We start from the raw sequence: 18426 nt of genomic DNA on the forward strand, positions 1-18426 counted from the left end.
AGGCTAGACAGCTTTGAATGGTAATTTTCTTATGACATGCATCACAGTATTTCGGACGGTGCTGTTTTGTGCTCGTGTCTGTGAATGGAGGCTTCGTTCCACTTTGTGAATGCTGCAGTTTCGGCTTCTCTTCCGAGGGAAACGCATATGGCAAACGCAGGTTCCCGTTCCGTCATTCAGTGTGGGATATCGTCGGTTGTGATTGGACTGCTACGGTCCTTACGTCGGAGCGCTGCACTTTTGCTGCCATTGAAGAAATTTTAGGATTTGTTCGAGGGGGAGTGTCTGTCGCATTAGGGTCCGCCTCTACTATAAATGCTCAAACATCCAGCGGCGTCTGTGTATTCAGTCTGTTGAGCGCGATGCTAAGTTAAGTCTAGTTTTTTGTATGGTACATTTTTTAAGATACTGTCGGATTGCTTTGTGTAAGTGACTCTGAGCGCGATAGCTGAAGAAGAGAGGTCGTTGCGTTTTCCTCGGCCATCTAAACGATCAGCAGGTGTGAATTAATGTCTGTATATTACCCTCAGGTGTATTGGTGAGTATAAATTTTGTCTTTCTTCTTTTTTTCCCCTAACCACTTGGGTATCGATAAAGTACCTCTGTCTCGAGAAATATTTAGTTAACCCGCGCACGTCTTTTCACTATCAACAGAACCTGCACTGCGCGCGAGCTTACCATTAAGTTGCCTTTCTTATTGCGCCGGTGCTACCTAAAATGATTGCATAATTATAGTGTAAAAGACAAGGCTAGTTGCCCTCAACATGACCTCTGCTTATAAATCAATTGCAAAATCGCACTTGCAATCTTCATTGATTGTGTCTGCATTTGCATGGTTTGTACTACAATCCAGAGCTTGTGTTTGCATGTTTCTGTATGTAAGTAACCTGCACGCTTTCTTTTAGAGCATTCTTCCTCGCTCAAACTTGCAATATTGCCTGGACACAAAACCATAATCAATCAGAGGCGTCTACGATCAAAATAGGTCTCTATTCTATGAGTTATATTAATGTAAAATGCTGTTTGTCGCATTTCAAGCTCTGTTTAAATGCCTCTTCAGCGATTTCAAATAGCCTTGCTAAGACATAAACGTGTGGTGATACGTCCAGAACAATATTTATTTCCTCAAACAATTATCCTTTAAAAAGTGGATAGTTATTGATTTCATTAGCTTTCAGAATTGTAGTACACGCCTTGTATGCGATAGAGTGCGCAAACGTTGGTACGGTACGGCGGATTTTATCACTTGGTGCACTATTGACTCACAATGGAATAAGCCGGCTGGCTGTTTTCGTTTCGTCTCCTCTTCTGATGCGGTTCTTTCCAACAAGATGGTACTGTGCCTGGTGAACTTGACTGTGTTTTCTGTTTGTGAAAGTAGTGAAGAAAGGTCACGTCCCGAAGAAAATGGAACAAAAACACTTCTGCCTCGCCTGGTGATTTGCATTTTCCTATTGGGTTGAACCTTGTGTCATACAGGAAACCTGTAACAATGCGAGAGAAGTGAGCAATGGTTTCCCTATCTGTATTCTGTTGGATTGGCAGCCAGTTAAATGTGTGGTGGGCAGTTTAATTGATGGGAAATCATTTTAAGTCCAAAGGAGGTAGGGGCTATTTGAAGTATGGCTTGGGGTGAGGATGGGTTTTCAGTCAATTAGGGAATCCCAGCAAATGTCACAATTTCAGTAGCACTTGGGAGGGCAATTTCAAGAAGTTTGTTTAGCCCCATTGTTTCAGTTATGAATAAAAAGGTGCATATGTTTTACCCAACCCTCCCAAATGACATCAGATTTGTGGATGAAACCCCTTAGACTACCTTGATGTGACCTGTAGTTATGTGGGGAAATCGCACACACCGTCAGTCCTAGAGGCACTCTGTGTTCGTTTGTTGCAGGGTTATAACAGTGATTTCAAAATCCAGAGCCGACGTGATGTAATCTCTGCCAGCGCCCTCAAAATGATGACATTGCATGACTGAAATAAAAAATAAAATGCCCGCGCCCTCAAACTTCGCCTGCTTTGGAAAAATGTTTTCAAAAATCGAGCCACCTGTTACAACCAGCCCGTCACCACGGAGACAAAAACGGACCGTTCCTGCCTAATCCATAACCAGGATTCCTCCTCACCACTTCAACTCTGAACGCCTTTTTGTAAACTGGTGAGGAAAGAAAGAAAGCATTCCAAAAGCCAGAAAAATAAAAGAAGAATGCCTGTTGGCTTCAGTCCTATTAATTATTTCACTTTGGTGTCATTTCAAAAGGTGGGAAATAAAGGAGAAGAAAGCCTTCCGCACCAGTAAGAGGTCCTGTTTAAATCCACTGGAAAAAGAGCTTTGTAGCAGGCATCGCCCTCGAGCAGCCTTGACCTCGGCCCTCCTCCCTTCCCACCCTGTGTTTAGTCAGCACGCTGGGCCGCTGGTCCTTGGCTCATTAGCGAGCAAGCTGCCGCTAATTAAGACTAATTAGCCGTCCGCGTGCCTGACCTTTATAAGTGCGGGGTACTTGTAGAATACACCATACGGGCAGGTGCCCCGGGCAGACAGGAGCAGCCGCGGTTAGGATTAGGCGTGTTACTTAACAGGGCTGGGTGGGAAATGACTGCAAGCTCAAACGCTCCACACACACAAACACAGACACGGGGTTTCACCCGAATGCTCTTTATCAGGCTATGTTTCACTCTTTCTCATTTAACCCCTGTTATTGTTATTGGTTTATGAATATAATCCTACAATGGACTCAGTGGAAATTAGTTTGTTACTATTGTCTGCCACATTTCTTAATCTGTAAAGTTTCAGTTCTTTGAATGTGCCTGCGTTTTTCTATTTGACAATCTGCTTCTTTGCCTGTAAGTTGCAGCTTAGCACTATGAAAAGCCTGTATTTTTGGTAATTAATCTAATGTAAAGTTTGCTCTGTTTGGCTAATGGTGTGAGGTTAATTGGCTTGCTCAAGTTTATAGTTTTCCGCTTCTAGGATTGGAACCTCTAACCTTTTGGATGTAGGCCCAGTTCTCTAATCCCTTTCCACAGATTACTTTGATGTCTGAACCATTTAAACCATTGAGAACTCAAATGATGTCATCAAGCAATTAAACCAGGGATTTCATTCAGCTGTCGGCTAAAAACTTTAAGACTTGTGTTCTGCCGCTGCTATTTGCAAGACTTTTGCATGTATTTCTGAACATCCTCACCAGGAAATGTCGACCTCCTTTCATAAACCCACAGAGCAGCTAGCACCAGTATCTGTTCAGTTAATGGCATGTGGTGCTGTGTTGCAGTGCGGGAGCACTTTTTCTAAAGCCTTCTGTTTGTGTTTGTTGTTCATGCTTGCACTTTGTGGTCTCTTCAAAGCAGTTGTGCTCAGAGCAAAATCCTAATTCGCATACATGCTTACTGCGTAGCATAGCGTTTCAAAGTACTGGTTTCAGTGACTTCATTTAAATCCACGTCTTTAGGCCCATCCACAGCAAGAACTATATAACCATAACTAACGATGCGAGTATCCACAATGCTGGACGGTAACGCTCCGTAAATAGTCTCTCGGCTATGTCATCTGCCATTTTGCATGTGACACCCTGTGAATTCGGTTGGAATGTGATGGGCTGTCAGTGTTTTATCGTCCAGTTCACTAATCACAGTCGCCGTGTAGTAGTTGTGGTGTGGACTCCGTCAGAGTTAGAACAGTTTTTAAAGCGGCATATTTCTTTTGGATACGGTTCATACATTGTTGTAGTTTTATTCCGTGGTTTGAATGGGCCTGTAGACCTGTTGCTGAGACTGAATTTCTGTCTTTAAAGTGGGGGCTATTATGCAACCATGGGTTCACCTTTACAAAACCCTGCCTTGTAGGACAGTTGTAAACCTTTTTTTGGATCTCCCCGTGTTGAATGCTCTGGGTTCAGATCATGACCTCGCATTTCATCACCTTTTTTTCCCGCCGGCCGAGGATTTTCGGGGTTTCACCGAGCCGGGGTGCGCTCGACAGCCACATCCCACACATACCCGAGGATTTCCCCCCCCCCTGTTGTCACGGCATCCGGCTGGGCGTTGGGTACGTCATATTCCCCCTTTTTCGGATTCCGAGCCTTGGAGTCGCTCGCAGGAGGGTGCCTGCAGTCTCCGTCTCACCCCCCCCATCCTCCCCTCCGCTGATATACGACGGTGGCAGGGAGGATTAAAATGGCGGCTGGGTGTTCATGTAAGACACGCTATATCCCTCCATGGAAACTGGACGGGTTCAGTTATTCCAGCTGCTGTGCGTGTTGTGCTGTAGTTTGACCTGAGAGCTGTAAGGGGGAGGGCAGTCATGGAGACCTGGGACCGAGGGTCAAAGCCACGCACGCACGAACGCACACGCACACACTCACCTCATCTTTTCCAATTACACGTCAAAGCTTCCATTTAACTCGCCATTTACTTCTGTATATTTAAAAAAAAGAAAAAAGGTACTAACACTTCTGTCACCACTCGCCTCCCACAGCTCCTGTGCTGTAGCTAAAAGCATCTGCTGAATGAGTTCACTGGAAATTGTGAAAACATTTAATGAATTACTACTTCCCATGATCCCCCTAGTGTGGGGGCTAAGATGTAAAAAGCAGTGAAAAGAAAGCTGCCTACTTTCACCAAGCACGTGACACGGAAAGTTCTGTGGGGAAAAACTCAATGTCCCTTTTTGTTTGAGGAAAGAAAAAGGGGGGGGAAAAAAAGCATGCATAAGCTGTTTTTCCCCCCCCCTTTTTTTCTTTTTGTCAGCAGTCTGTTGCTTTTGTCAGCTGATCTGCCTGGATACACGGATTGCGGAAGCTGTCGGGAATGTCTCCAGAGCGCAACTGCTGTAAATCGGGACGCAAGATCATTTTAATCGCGTTGTTCCACACTGGACATTCCAGTGCTGATGCGGAAATGAGAGTAGTCATCGGTAATTGGAAAGCAATGGAGATCGAGAACTTGGACTTGGGATTCTGATGCAAAGGGTTCGTGCGGTCTGTGTGGTGGGGGGGGGGGGGATTAATTTGGCCTCATTTTGAGTGCTGTTGGGCGCCGTTTGATAGGCCTAAATCTCCGGTTTACAACCTCCAGGTCAGATTTGGTTTTATCTGGGGCTGTTCTGAGCCCAATGCTGCAGGGGGTCAGTGGGGCAGGGTGGGCAGATACGCTTAGCGTGCGGAAAACTAAAGCGTGGGCCAACCGCCAGGCCTCCTCGGGCCAGTAGACGCAGTCCTCCGGCCAGAAGGTGTCAGTGTCTGAGACCGTAGGCGCTTGGAGACAATTGGGGCTGAACACCCTGATGCGTTTCTGGTGCAGTGGTGGACCCACCCATCTCCAGTCCCCTGCTGGAGTTGTGAGAAGAGGCTGTGGAGGACTTGCACCTGGTTTATGTGCGTACCTCCGTATTTGTGTCCTCAAATGAGACGTCTCGGCATGTTTATCTGGGCTGTTACACAATCGGGACAAGATCTGAGACTCCCAGAATCGTACTAGGAGCGGTTTTGTAGGTGACTGGGCTTGTAACTGCGGGGTTGCAGGTTTAACTCCTACGTGGGGCACTGCTGTTTTTACCTTTTGGGTAAGGTACTGAACCATGAACAGCTTCAGTACGTGTCCAGCTATATGAATGGACTTTATGTAAGCTGTTTAGTTCTCTCTGGCTGGATGTCTAAATGTGAAATCATAATGTAAACAATAATGCAGGTGTTTTCGTAGTCTGCACACCCGCTAAAATGCACCGATGTCGTTTTCAGGAAGTTGTTTTCTTTTTTTCTTTTCTTTTTTTCCCCTCTCTCCCTAGTTGTCAGCTAAGTTCAGTACCTTTACGCAAGACTGTCTGGGCAGTAATGGGTTGGAGTGGGTTTTTTCAGTATAATGCTCATCAGACTTCCTTTTCAAACTCACTTGTTTTATTAGACCTGTATTGTGTACAGGATGTTTATGTGAACCCAGAGAAGAAATGTGCCTGGAAATGGCAGGATTGTCTTTCCCCCATACTTTTTAAATTCTTTTAAAATCTCTCTCCCTCTCTCCTCTTTCTCCCTCTCTCTCATTTCTCCCTCTCTCTCATTTCTCTCTCTCTCTCTCTCTCTCTCTCTCTCTCTCTCTCTCTCTCATTTCTCTCTCTCTCTCTCTCATTTCTCTCTCTCTCTCTCTCTCTCTCTCTCTCTCTTTCTCTCTCTCTCTCTCTCTCCCTCCCTCTCCCTCTGCCGTTTACACCTTGGCAGAAATGGAGCGATGACTGCAGAAATCGCTGAGAGTTTTCGTTCTGCGTCTGTCGGCTGAGTTGGATTTAGATTTCCAGGCATTGTTCTGAAAAGCCGTGAGTGTCACGAGGTCTCAAGGCCCGGCGGTGATGAGGTTCCCGTTATAAATCTGTTTCTGTTATAAATCATGCTCCAATTGAACTCGGCTTGCACTTTATGCTGCTTGTGGCATTGCTTTGTTGACTGGGTACCAAGAGTACCAGCGATGTTTATCGAAGCTTATCAGCGTGTGGCTTATCATAACACTGTTATAGAGAGAGCCTACTGTACACTGAGGGAAGCATTAAGCAACAAGATAAAGTGATTCATACCTCAAAATATATGCACATGTACAGTTCTGAGAGATTCAATCATCCAAAACGTTTTACAGATTTAAGTCGGGGCTAAATCTTGTAATGATGCACATGTTAAGGAATTGGCAGGTTGAGGTCAACCAGGTGATTAATTATCTTCAGATGAACATAGTTTTTTTTCTATCGAGCAAAAGTGTACGCCCGCACAATATTCAAAGCAGACCATAGTATCTGTACAGGCATACTGGCCTTCCCTACAGTAAGTTTCCACAACTCTGCCTGTCAGCAAGTTGCATATTGCTGTTGCTTAGAAGGGAAATTTGTGAGAAACCCCAGTGACTGGTATTTTGGTTTTTTGTCCACAAGCCCAACCAATGTCTTTACTAGTCACTCGAACACCCCATAAAAATCATAGTAGAACACTTGGAATCCCCACCATACACACACACACACACACACACACACACACACACACACCATACGGGTTTGGCTATACGTGTGAATCGATATGCGTCTTGCTTGTTGCAGTTAAGAAAAGCAGACGCTGAACCTTCTGTTCCTGCAGAGTGAACATGGCAATGGCAGTGTACTGTATCTTGCATCTTGTCCACGGTTTTGCATTTGAGAAACTGTTTTTGATGTCTATCTCGGCAGCGCACAATCCGTTGAGAGAAGAGGACGCTTCCTGTTAGGGTGGCAACGGCTTTGTCACACTGGTGTTCTCCTGTAAAGATTTTTCACTCGTTCGACTTTGTACTGTCGGCCTCCTTTTGCATTTTCGGATCTTGTGGTGAGAAATGCGTGCCCTACTTTAAAAAAAGACAAAATGGGGAAGAACAGCTTAGACGTTTACATAACTGAGCGCAACTTGCTGAGAAAAAAAAGAAAAGCAAAAAAAAAACGTCTGGGAACTGTACAGAAACGCGATGTTTGTAGGCCTACCACATCCATTTGACTAATCTTAACAAGTTAAATTTGTACCGGCGGGTTTATTTTGCGGAGCGAGGCGAATGCGCGGTTGGCAGTGGCATTGGAAAAAGGCATGTATAAATAGTAAAATGTTCTGTAGAACTTTGCCATTTCGGTTTCTATTTTTTCGCTTCGCCACGCTTGTCCAGTTTCCCTGCAGCTATGCATGAGAACCGCAGCCCCACAATCACTAAGCATTGCGCTGTCAGGATTCAAACAGGGTGCTGGAGGGCACGAAAATAGTCTCTCTGCTGCGCACTGGTATTTCTCCCATCGAAAACACTAATTTCCCGACCTCAACTAAACACTGTGGTTAAGAGAAAAAAATAACACGTTTACGATTTGCGAGCTGATGCTCTGTAACGGAGTTAGCCGGCCGCAGTGACTTTGGTCCTGTGACTATATTGGGGAGAGGGGTATGCTGTGTGCTTTGGCTCTCTGTCCCAGCATAACCCACATTGCACTGCACGCCCACTGTACAGTTTCACAATGACGAGTCCTGACCATGTCTCTATTTACTTTTTTTTTTTTCCTGTAAGGTGGTTAGCGCATGTTGAAGCACGCTGAGCCATGGTGTCTGCGTCAACTCGCTATGCGGACGATCGGTGGCCGGACGACGCCTCTCGCTTCAGATTTTATCGTGCCATCAAAATAAAATCGGCTCCATCTAAACCGCAGCGCGAGTCAGCTTTGTTCTTAAGCCCCCACAGTAGCATTGTCTCTACGGGCAGAGCAGCTCCTAGGGCACTTCTTAACCTTTTTAAGGTGTGCGGTCGCAAATATGCGATGAGAATGTTCTTAAATGAACATTAATGCTGATCTGACGATCACTTCTGGTAAAAAAGGGTTCTAGAACATTGACTTTTGTGAGGGGGTGGGGGACCTTCTGGAACCATCCACCATAAGAGTGAGTGCTGCCACATTATAATGGCGAAAGAGTGGGATGTTTTTGCATAACAAGTGTGTTATGTTGGAAAATATGTGCCAGCCTTCATATTGTGCGGTATGTGAGAGAGGGCCATCGGCCTGTGAAGGAAATCAGTTTTTTTTTTTTTTTTTTTTTTTTACTAAAAAAAGTAGACTACTTACAGTTGATATGGCTTGTTTAACCCCTGGAGCATTTTGGGGTTAACCCTTTAAATCCCATGAGTGTCATATGGCACTCAAGCGTAACTACTGTAAAATCCCAAGAGTGCCATATGGAACTTTTCAAAATGACTGCTATTCTATTGTTTTGAGCCCCTATTAAAACCCGATTAAATTCTTCATATATATATATATATATATATATTATTTTTTTTTTTTTTAACCAAAGCCGAAACCCCTTGGGATTTGGGTAGAGCCAGTTCATATCGGTCTTGGGACTGAAAGAGTTAAGGGCCTTGCTCAAGGGCCCAACAGCTGCACTGATATTATTGTAGCTACACTGGTGCTTGAACCACCAACCTTCCCGGTCCCACTTGTGTACCTTGGCCACTAGGCTACTCTGGGGTGAGTAACGTTGTCTCTCTGTCTCCCTCTCTCCAGCCCCGTGTTTGTGACCTGCAGAGACATGACTGAGGTGATGATTACCAGCAGCCCCATGGACGACATGCGTCTGAGTCCCAGCAAAGACCGGCTCTCCTACCAGGTACCGACCCGGCCTCCTGGAGCACTGAACTGAGGGTGGCAGGGTCCACACAAGGGGGGGGGTTCCTTTTGGGGAATTTAGGGAGTCCAGTACACCAATACACGGTGAGCTGCAGGGTGTGCTGGTATTCACCGTTATGCTGCACTCAATTAATCAATTAAAGCAGTTAATTACAGTTGACTCACGTCACCTGGTTTCTTGGGTCTGAATTGATTTCGGGCGAAAAACAAAAACCAGCACACCCCCGCGGCTCTCCGGGACCAGGAGTGTGGACCGCTGCTCTAGGTTTAGGGAACTCAAAACCCTGCCCTGCCTTCTGGAGATTATTCATGGTTTGGTTACGCTTCAAACGAAGTAATACAAAAGATATTTACTGCCATCTTAACAGGAGTCAAGGGGCCTCCTGTCCCTTGAGTTGATTTTAATTGTTTCCTGTCATCGAGGAACGTTGAGTTGCAGTATGTCTAATTGCAGTTAGCCTGGCATCATGATTTATATCGCCCTTTATAATGTTTAGCCATTAGCCAGGTGACATTATTTTTCATGTTGCATGAGAAGGTATATCTCCCTTTATGAAGCATGACATTTGGTTATGTTTGATTTACGAAGCCGTTATTTCTTGTTTACGAAGGCATCATATACGCCATATAAAACCTTTATGGACTCTGAGTCAGTCAGTGACATAAATTCAGCACCCAAGTCCAGGAGCACTGCAGAGAAAGACACTTGGGGCCTCCGGGCCCAGAGTTTGAGTTGGACTGTTCATCAGTCTGAGCATGCATTTGTGTTTGTTTTTGAGCTCTTGAAACCGTGCCACTCGTGGTCGTGGGGGAAGGTTCCGGTAAAGGCCTCTGCAAACCACCCCAGTGTGCGTGATCATCAAAGACCTCCTTACTGGATTTAGATTACTGTAAAGTACCTTACACACATTGAGCGTGTTCTGCATTTACACTACAAGATATAGACTGAAGGTTCAAACATCTTGCTCAAGGGTACAAGAGCATCGTCTTACCTGGGATTCCAAACCCGCAACCAGGTTACCAGCCTTACTGGCGACTTATAAGGGCGTCTTACAAAACTTTTGCATTTTTATCCTTGTTACTGAAGGTTGGGTGTCTTGCACACTTGTCCAACAGCTGCATCTTACCTACGAACTTCAGGATACAAGTCAAGTTTCCTGCCCATTACTCCCCATGACCCCCCCCCCCCTCTGTCCAGCATTCCTGGCCGAACCCACGACCCTACCGCAGGAACTGCACCGCACCCCCCTCTCCCGCTGTTAGCGCAGAATGGCAGTTGGTCGTGTTGGGTATGCCTGAACGGCGTGATTCCCTCACAGCAGCTGTTTGGCATTATCGGGGTGTCTTTCGCAGTGTGTAATGCATTGTACAGCAAAGCCAGACCTGATCCCACTGTGGTTGGCCTTTGCCACCATGCTGCCCATGTATGGATTTATATTGGCCTGAGAGGCAACCAACTGGATCTATTAAACTTTTTAATCTAATTTTTTTATGTTGTGTTCTTGCTTGTCACGTTTTATAGACTGAGACATAGCGTCAAGTTTAGTTGGCTATTGCCTGTTAGTCTGGGAGCCTGAACTGAGTGCTCTTGGATTGGGGGGTGGGGGGGTAGGGGGCTGAATTTTTTGGAGACGTTTTCTCTGGCTCGGCCTGTCCTGCTCCTCTCTCCCAGGGGCACCAGGCTTCTCAAGCCCCCCTGATTCTGTGGAGCCATGGGCCAAAGTCCAAACACAATGTTTTCAAAGCTCGGTGTCTTCATTATTATTGTAAGATGTGCAAACAATGTATTAATAGCATTAAAGTTGTTCTGGAAGGTCTATTTAAAGACGGGACGATTATCTGATGGAATGCTTTCATAGTTGGAGAGCCGGGGGTTGCGGGATGATGGCCACAGTCCCTGGTAGGCCACAGGAAATGGTGACTAATAAATACTGACTGGATAACTTTAAAAAAATAAAAGAAAGGAAAGGAAATGTTTAACGGAAAGTGATTCATGTTTTATGTTTCTTTGAGAATGTGTAATGGCCTTGGTCGGGAATCGTCAAACTTTCTCAGAGTAAGGAATGTCTGCTGTAAGTTCGGTTTCTTTTTAAAGACAGGTTTTTTTTCTTTCTCTTGGTTGTTATACAAACCCGCAGCTGCAGATAAGCCAGTCGCGCGCGTTAGCGTTAGCGCCGCGGTGCTGCAGCTGCGTCTGAGTCTGTCTCCGGTCTCCGGCTGCGACCGGGGAGAGGGGAAAACGGAGCCGTCGCTCCACCCGCTCCTCCGCTCGAGGGCCGCGCTGACTGTGCCACTTCCTCTTCTGCGCGGATGTGCTGCCTTTTATCGCTTTCCTTTTCTCTTCTCTTCTCTCTCGCTCTTGTTTTTGTTTTACCTCCGGCTGAGGCGTGGTGCTCGGCTCCTGTGCGTACGTGTGTACTGTGCATACTCTCGGTGACGGGCAAGAGCAGGGCAGAACCTTCCGGGCCTCAAAGAGCAGGTTCTTCTCAACCGCCCCCCCCCCCCCCCCCCCCCCCCTCAGGCTCCGGAGCTTGACCCCCATCCCGTGTACCTCTTCCCTTGGGCTTTGAGGTTTTGTCAGCGTCTCAACTTGTTTTGTTCAGGGCCGTGTCCCTGGTCAGGTGTTCAGCTGCGCTCCCTGACTCCAGAGTGCTGGGGTAGTTTTGGCTGTTGTGGCCCTGAAACGTTTCCCACTTTGGGGCCACAATCTGCTGTCTAGTTGCCTAAAAATGTGATTGTGAGGTTGCGGGAGTGGTGGTGTCCTCCTCATGTTATGATAATTGATAGGGGGGCCCTTTTAAATGATGCATCAGTGGGGGTTGTGGTCCTATCTGTGGGTCTCCTGGCATTGCGAGCCCAGGTCTCAGTCCCAGGCTGAGAGACATCTCTCTGGAAATTGATCGGTCCAGGAAATGTGTGCTCTTAAACACTAACGCTCAATCTCTCTCTCTCTGTCAATTTCTCTCACTCTCTCCCGCTTTGTCACTCTTTCCCTTGTTCCCTCACACGTATTTGCTCATTCTCCATCTCTCTCTGTCTCTCCACACCAGAGGCATTAGATGGGACTCTAGCCTAATGCTTTCTTCTCCCTGGGCTGTGTGCCTGAACTGTGATCTCTCTCTCTCTCTCTCTCTCTCTCTCGCACGCTCTCTCGCGCGCTCTCTCTCTCGCTCTTAAGTCTCTCACAGAAATATGCAACTTTAAAAATAGTCTGCAGCTGAGTGCTGATAACAGTGAGATGTGCTGTTCTTGGGAGAGAGAGAGAGAGTGAGGGGGGGGGCTAAAAGTCATGCTTTTCCTCGTGGAATGGAGGGGGGGAATGAAGGGGGGGGAATGGAAGGGTGGAGCGCTGGAGTCCGCTGGTGCTCGATGGAGGGCCAGACTGTGTGAACCTTTCTGTTCCTCAGTCCTGTCCCCAGTGCCATGATACCCAGTGAAGCCTCAGGAGGCTCAACACATCCCCCTCATTTACCTTGTTGGTATACTCTCCGCTACCATTCTTGTTTATTTTTATTTTACCTTTATTTATACGGGTTAAACAGGTTACGCCTAACTCCTGACACGCTGGTTGGTACCTTGCATGGCAGCCAATCGCTGTTATTGTGTGATTGGTGAATGAGAAGCATCAATCGTACAGCGCTTTGGATAAAGGCGCTATACAGTATCTTGTGGCTGCCTTCATATGCTTTGAGGCTGATTCTGTTCAGCTACTGTATGTAAGATCCCCTGGCTGTCAAACTGACAATACAGTGTCTGCATTCCCTTCCTGGTCCATTTCTTAACCACAGCGATCCATCTCTCTACTGTAGCTCACAGCTTCCTCCCTACAACACCTTGATATTAAAATTCAGCAAAATGATTACATTTTCAGGATGTCAAGGTGGTGACCATGAAGAGGGGGGTGAGGGGGGCGGGGGGTTAGGTGGTGAGCTCATCTCAGCCTCCACCAATGTGTCACTCCCACCTGGGTGCTAATTGTGTGCTAATTTTAGTTTTTGTTAGTTTCCATCAAGGCCTAGCCGAAAGCAGATTTCAGCCTTCATGTAATGCAGCATGTGACTACATGCTGGGTCTGATTGCTGATGTAATGTAATTATTACTTGCACTACATCAGCAATCAGACCCAGCATTCCGTTTTTGATTCAAATACTTCTCAGTGCTTGATTTGATCTTGTCTGGTGCGATTAAGCCAACCAATTGGACAAGAAGGCAGGGTTTGCACTTTTTGAGGGCATTTCATAGGTTCCCATACACCAGCCAAGCACACTGAAGTATTGAAAAATATCAATACAAAACCATTACACGTCCAGGTCTGGTGTCGGCCAAAGTCTCGTTTCCTTTTTTTTAGTTGAAGCAAATATTTTTATTTATTTTATTTATTTTTTTGTCATTTAGCTAAAGCTTTTATCCAAAGCAACTTTGTTGATTAAGCAGGGGACCATCCCCCCAAGAGTTGTGGGCATAAGGGCCTTGCGCAAGGCTCCAACAGCGGTGTGGATCTTAGTGGCTACACTGGGGCTTGAACCACCAACCCTCTGGGTCCCAGTTATGTACCTTTTGCCTCTAGGCTACAGGCTGCCTGAAATGATGCAGTATGTGACCAGTCTTACTGAAGGCTGGGTCTGGTTGCTGGTGTACTGTGATGGTCCTGTACTTCCTGTGTCAGCCCCTGTGTTGGCCTCACAGACTGCTGTGTCTGTTTGTTGGTGTAACAGTGCAACACTTCCTGTCTCAGTCCCTGTGTTGGCCTCACTGTGGGCTGAGGCTGGTTGTTGATGTAATGGTGCAGTACTTCCTGTGTCAGTACCTGTGTTGGCCTTACAGGAGGTCGTGTTTGGTTGTTGGTGTAACGGTGCAATACGTCCCGTCTCATTCCCTGTTTTAGCCTCACTGAGGGCTGGGTCTGGTCGTTGGTTTAATGTAGCAGCTCAGTACTTCCTGTGTCGGTCCCTGTGACGGCTGGGGCCGGTTGCCGGTTCCTGCATTGGTCCTCACTGTGCCGCTTTCCCCGGCAGATCTTCCCGGACCCCTCGGACTTCGAGCGCTGCTGCAAGCTGAAGGACAGGCTGCCCTCCATCGTGGTGGAGCCCACGGACGGGGAGGTGGAGAGCGGGGAGCTACGCTGGCCTCCTGAGGAGTTCCTGGTCAGCGAGGAGGAGGAGGAGGAGGAAGAGCAAGAGCAAGAGGAAGAGGAGGGAGAAGACTGCAAGCGTGAAGCTGGACAGCCAGTGCAGAACTCTCAACATTGAGATGGCACAAGATCACACTTGCACATGCGCACACGCACACACATGCACAAACCCACACGCACTCTCACTGAATCACTCGTTCACTCACCTCACCTCACCTCTGCATCTCTCTCTCTCTCTCTCTCTCTCTCTCTCTCTCTCTCTCTCTCTCTCTCTCTCTCTCTCTCTCTCTCTCTCTCTCTCTCTCTCTCTCTCTCTCTCTCTCTCTCTCTCTCTCTCTCTCTCTCAGTGCACTCAAACCTCAAACATTCAGAAATGCACACATTCAGAGACTGCCTGTTGGCTACTGGTGACGCATGTGACATCATAAAAAAAATAAAAATAAAAAAATAAGAGAAGCTGGCAGAGAAACTCAGTGTGGACTCTGGGAGAAGAGCAATCTGCACATACGCACATTAGAATACCACTAGGAACACGCAATCCACCCAGTACAGTGATACAGCACGGCACGGCACACCAGAAGCACTGCACTTCTCCCTTTCACACACGCACACACACACACACACACGCACACACACACACACGCGCACACACACACACCGCAGTTCGATCCAGCAGTATCTCGGCCTGATGGCTGTCGGTCGGCCAGTCGTGTGGCTCAGGTACCCAGGCTTGGTGTGCTCCTGCGTTGCTAGGGCAACTGCCCGCCAGTTGAGACTTACCGGTCACATGACCCCAGAGCAAAAGACTCTTTCCTCGCATGCTAATCCCCGTTATGACGTCCATGGGGACTTTTTTTTTTTTTTTTTCGTACTTGCGTATCCATTTCATTATGTTTATTTTGTGTGTGGGGGGGGGGGTGTTGGGGTGTTCAAGGATTCCAGAGCCAGTTCCTAAGCGTTTGTGTATTTGTGTGTCTGTGTACTTGTTTGATTTAATTTTATGTTTCGTTCCGTGCTCATTTCTTCTGGCAGAGTGGATGAAGAGAAGAGGGAGAGCTCGTATCACAAGTGTCGGGTGTAGTGTTTAGGTATACGACTGTCTGTACTGCCCGAGGGAGCTTTCCTGTGACTAAGAGGAGCGTGATTGATTTGCTTATTGTCCCTGTGGGTCTCATCTTCCTGGGGATTAGCCTATCGACGGCAGCTTGGAAAAAGTGCGTAGACGAGTCTTGGTGCTTTCTACAGCCATAGTAATGGCCCACAAATCCCAAGACTGCTGTGACTGCTCTCCACAGTGGAGTTTTAAGTGCATTTTGAAAGCATTGAAAGTGATCGCCTCTCTGAACAGATAGAAGACCTGTTCGGTGCCACAGGAGGTGGAGGGGTGCCAGTGAGAACTACTGCTTGTACCCCTATGAAACCCTGCGTGAACTGTACTGACGGTGTTCCTGTGGGTTTGACTTTGAAGTCATTTTAGCAAGCACATAGAGTACGAATAGATTCGTTTTAGGTGCCTAGTTTGCCCTGGGTGCATTCTTAAGCGGTCAATAATACCTTAACGTCACAATCTTGAAGCCTTATACCCAAATGCCTGAGCTGTAGATCAAGCTTACGTCCTGTTCACAATGTAAAAGCTATTCTGGACCTCACAAGATTAGCGAATTGAGCATTTTTTCCCTTCTGACCTTATATCCACAGCACTGCCAAATTTGGGTTTGTTTTACCAAATCTGTAGCACAAGCTATATTTGATTGCACTCCAGTTCGTATTGGATGAGCCCTATCTGTTTATGCTCCTCGTCTCACATAGAGGCCAGTGATCTTGAAACCAGCTTCTACTCTTTAGGAAAAGGAAGGCAACGTGCACAAATTGTTGAAGGTATCTTGTCCGTCACATTGCGTTTGTGTATTGCTACGTTCGAGTATTTATTTCCGTGACTGTTTATCTGTATGGTCCTAACTGAAATTTCAGCTCTGTAAATCTGTTTTTGTTTTTTTGTTTTTTTCTCTCTCTGTGCACTCTCCTGTAGTTTTTTGTATTTTGTACAGCTCAGGGAGATTAGCTGCCATTATTTTCTTTTTCTTTTTTTAAATTTAGACCACTTTCTCTGTCGTCAATGCAGAGGATGTAAATAAACATTTGAAAGTTCTTTCCAATCCGAGTGTCTCCGTGTCTGTCTGGGAAGTTCAGCTACTGGTGGACGGTTAGGGAACACTGGGTTGTGGACCTCTGTGTCTTTCACTTTCTCTTTCACTGTTTGGAAGCCCCCCAAACTTATGGTGCTCATTTCAGTACCGTGGTGTTACTTCCTGCGCGTTTCCATTTGTACCTAGCTGTGTTTATGAACGCGCCTGCAAGTGTGTGTACATATAGCTCTGCAGAGGCAGACCACAAGCTTGTCTTCCTGTTGCTGCTCCCCGTCCCTACACTTTGAAATACTTTCTCACTCCTCACCTTGTAAAGAAGTTCTGCACAGCAAGTTCTCCCCTCCCCTCCCCTCCCCTACTGATGCTTTTGTCTAAAGCGACTTAGTTGATTGCAGGGGACAACCCCCTCCCCTGGAGAACTGTGGGCATTAAGGGCCATGCCCAAGGGCCCAGCGGCTGCAATGATCTTACTATGGCTACACTGGGGCTTGAACCACCGACCTTCCATGTCCCAGCCAAGCCCCTTACACACTAGGCCATAGGCTGCCCAATTGGCCCAGAATCCAGTTTACTGCTTTTGCTTTCCAGTGGCCCCTCCATGTCATGAATCTGGGGCGAGCGCCTGGCTTTGAGGTGCTGATTGGCTGAGAGACCCCCTGTGGATGCCGTTTCAGAAGGCCGCCGTCTGCCGTTGCTCGTTTACCTCCAGGAACGGCAGCTTGACGGTTACCACGGCAATCGAACCCGGAGCCTGAGCGTGGCCTCCTGCTGTGGAAAACCGCTTTTCCCAGAGTCCGTGTCCCGGGGAGCGATGTGGCCGAGCAGGAATGTGCGAGGCTGGAGGGCCGGAGCTCCCAGCAGGGAGAGGGTGTTACTGACCATCACACGAGTGCAGGTGCACGCGTTTTAATGTCATTTTTTTTATTTTTGTCCTGCAACCAAATTAATTCTGCTGGGCAATTCAGCAGAATGAAAGGTTATCGACATCAGCCGTGTGAAACGCATTGTGTTCATTTAGCAGTGCGTCTCATCCACAGAATCTGCTCTGTTTGAGAGGTACTGATGAGCTTGTTCAATGTAGTTTTGTACCAGGGGCTCAAGTCCACCAAGTGGTTAGACCGGAATTAGAACCAGCTGGACAGTCATGTGCTGTAGTGGTTAAAGATTCACGTAGCAACTGTGTGGGCTGTTTGAGAAGGTGGAACCCCACTGACCACAGTCAAATGCTTGATTTTTAACCAAATAAGTCTTCGGTCGTACGTGCGGAAAACCCTGTTCGTGTGTGTGATCCAGCCAGGCTAATAGGTGACACAAGGCCAGGCAGCTGGAGGTCACTGAGGTAGGGAGAGAGGGGGGGGGAAGGGTTTGTGCCAGTCCTCTTCATCCTGCTTAGTCTGTCACGGCCCCATCCACGTTCCAGTACCTGTGGAATGATGGGCCCTGTAGCTACGCTGCCAAAACCCTGTCAGAGCTGTCCAGCGTCAATGGCACAGAGCGAGGAATAATGGGATACAGTGCTTGTGATGATATCTCTATCTTGCTCTCTCCCTCGCACGCTCGCATAGTACAACCGGCCACCTGCTCCACTCGAGAGTCCGTGTATGCGTATGCTGCCTCGCCGACTAGCACATCCCGAGAATCGGCTGAACAAATCCGCGTGCGGTCCGGGACAACGCTGGCAGGCGGGATGCTAGACGGCAGCCGGCGGTAATAGCGCGGTGAGCTCAACGCACGCGGCGAAGAGACGGGAATAAAACGGAGAGGGTGCGATGTACAACGCCAAGCGCTACGAAACTGACGTGCCAGGCTGCGCTCTTAACAGATCTGACAGCCGCAAATGGAGTTGCGCGTTATAAAATGTCGCGGCTCGCACGCTACTCGTGATGAATTTGTATTTCATACTGTACGGCGGCTCCTCACCACTCGGTCACTCAGTCAGTCAAAGGAGATGAGCTGGATCTGTGGTTGCACTCTCAAAAATAAAG

At 47.4% G+C, this 18426-nt stretch overlaps 1 protein-coding gene across 1 annotated transcript; it reads left to right on the forward strand.

Moving 5' to 3' along the window:
- Positions 1-354: 354 nt before the first annotated feature.
- On the forward strand, positions 355-14571 carry lbh (LBH regulator of WNT signaling pathway). Its single transcript, XM_061254140.1, has 3 exons — positions 355-538; positions 9041-9143; positions 14179-14571. Exons 1-3 carry the CDS (start codon positions 510-512, stop codon positions 14410-14412), a joined length of 366 nt encoding a protein of 121 aa, XP_061110124.1. The 5' UTR covers positions 355-509; the 3' UTR covers positions 14413-14571.
- Positions 14572-18426: the final 3855 nt, after the last annotated feature.

The sequence above is a fragment of the Conger conger genome, chromosome 1 (genome assembly GCF_963514075.1).
Source record: "Conger conger chromosome 1, fConCon1.1, whole genome shotgun sequence".
In the NCBI taxonomy this organism is placed as follows: domain Eukaryota; kingdom Metazoa; phylum Chordata; class Actinopteri; order Anguilliformes; family Congridae; genus Conger; species Conger conger.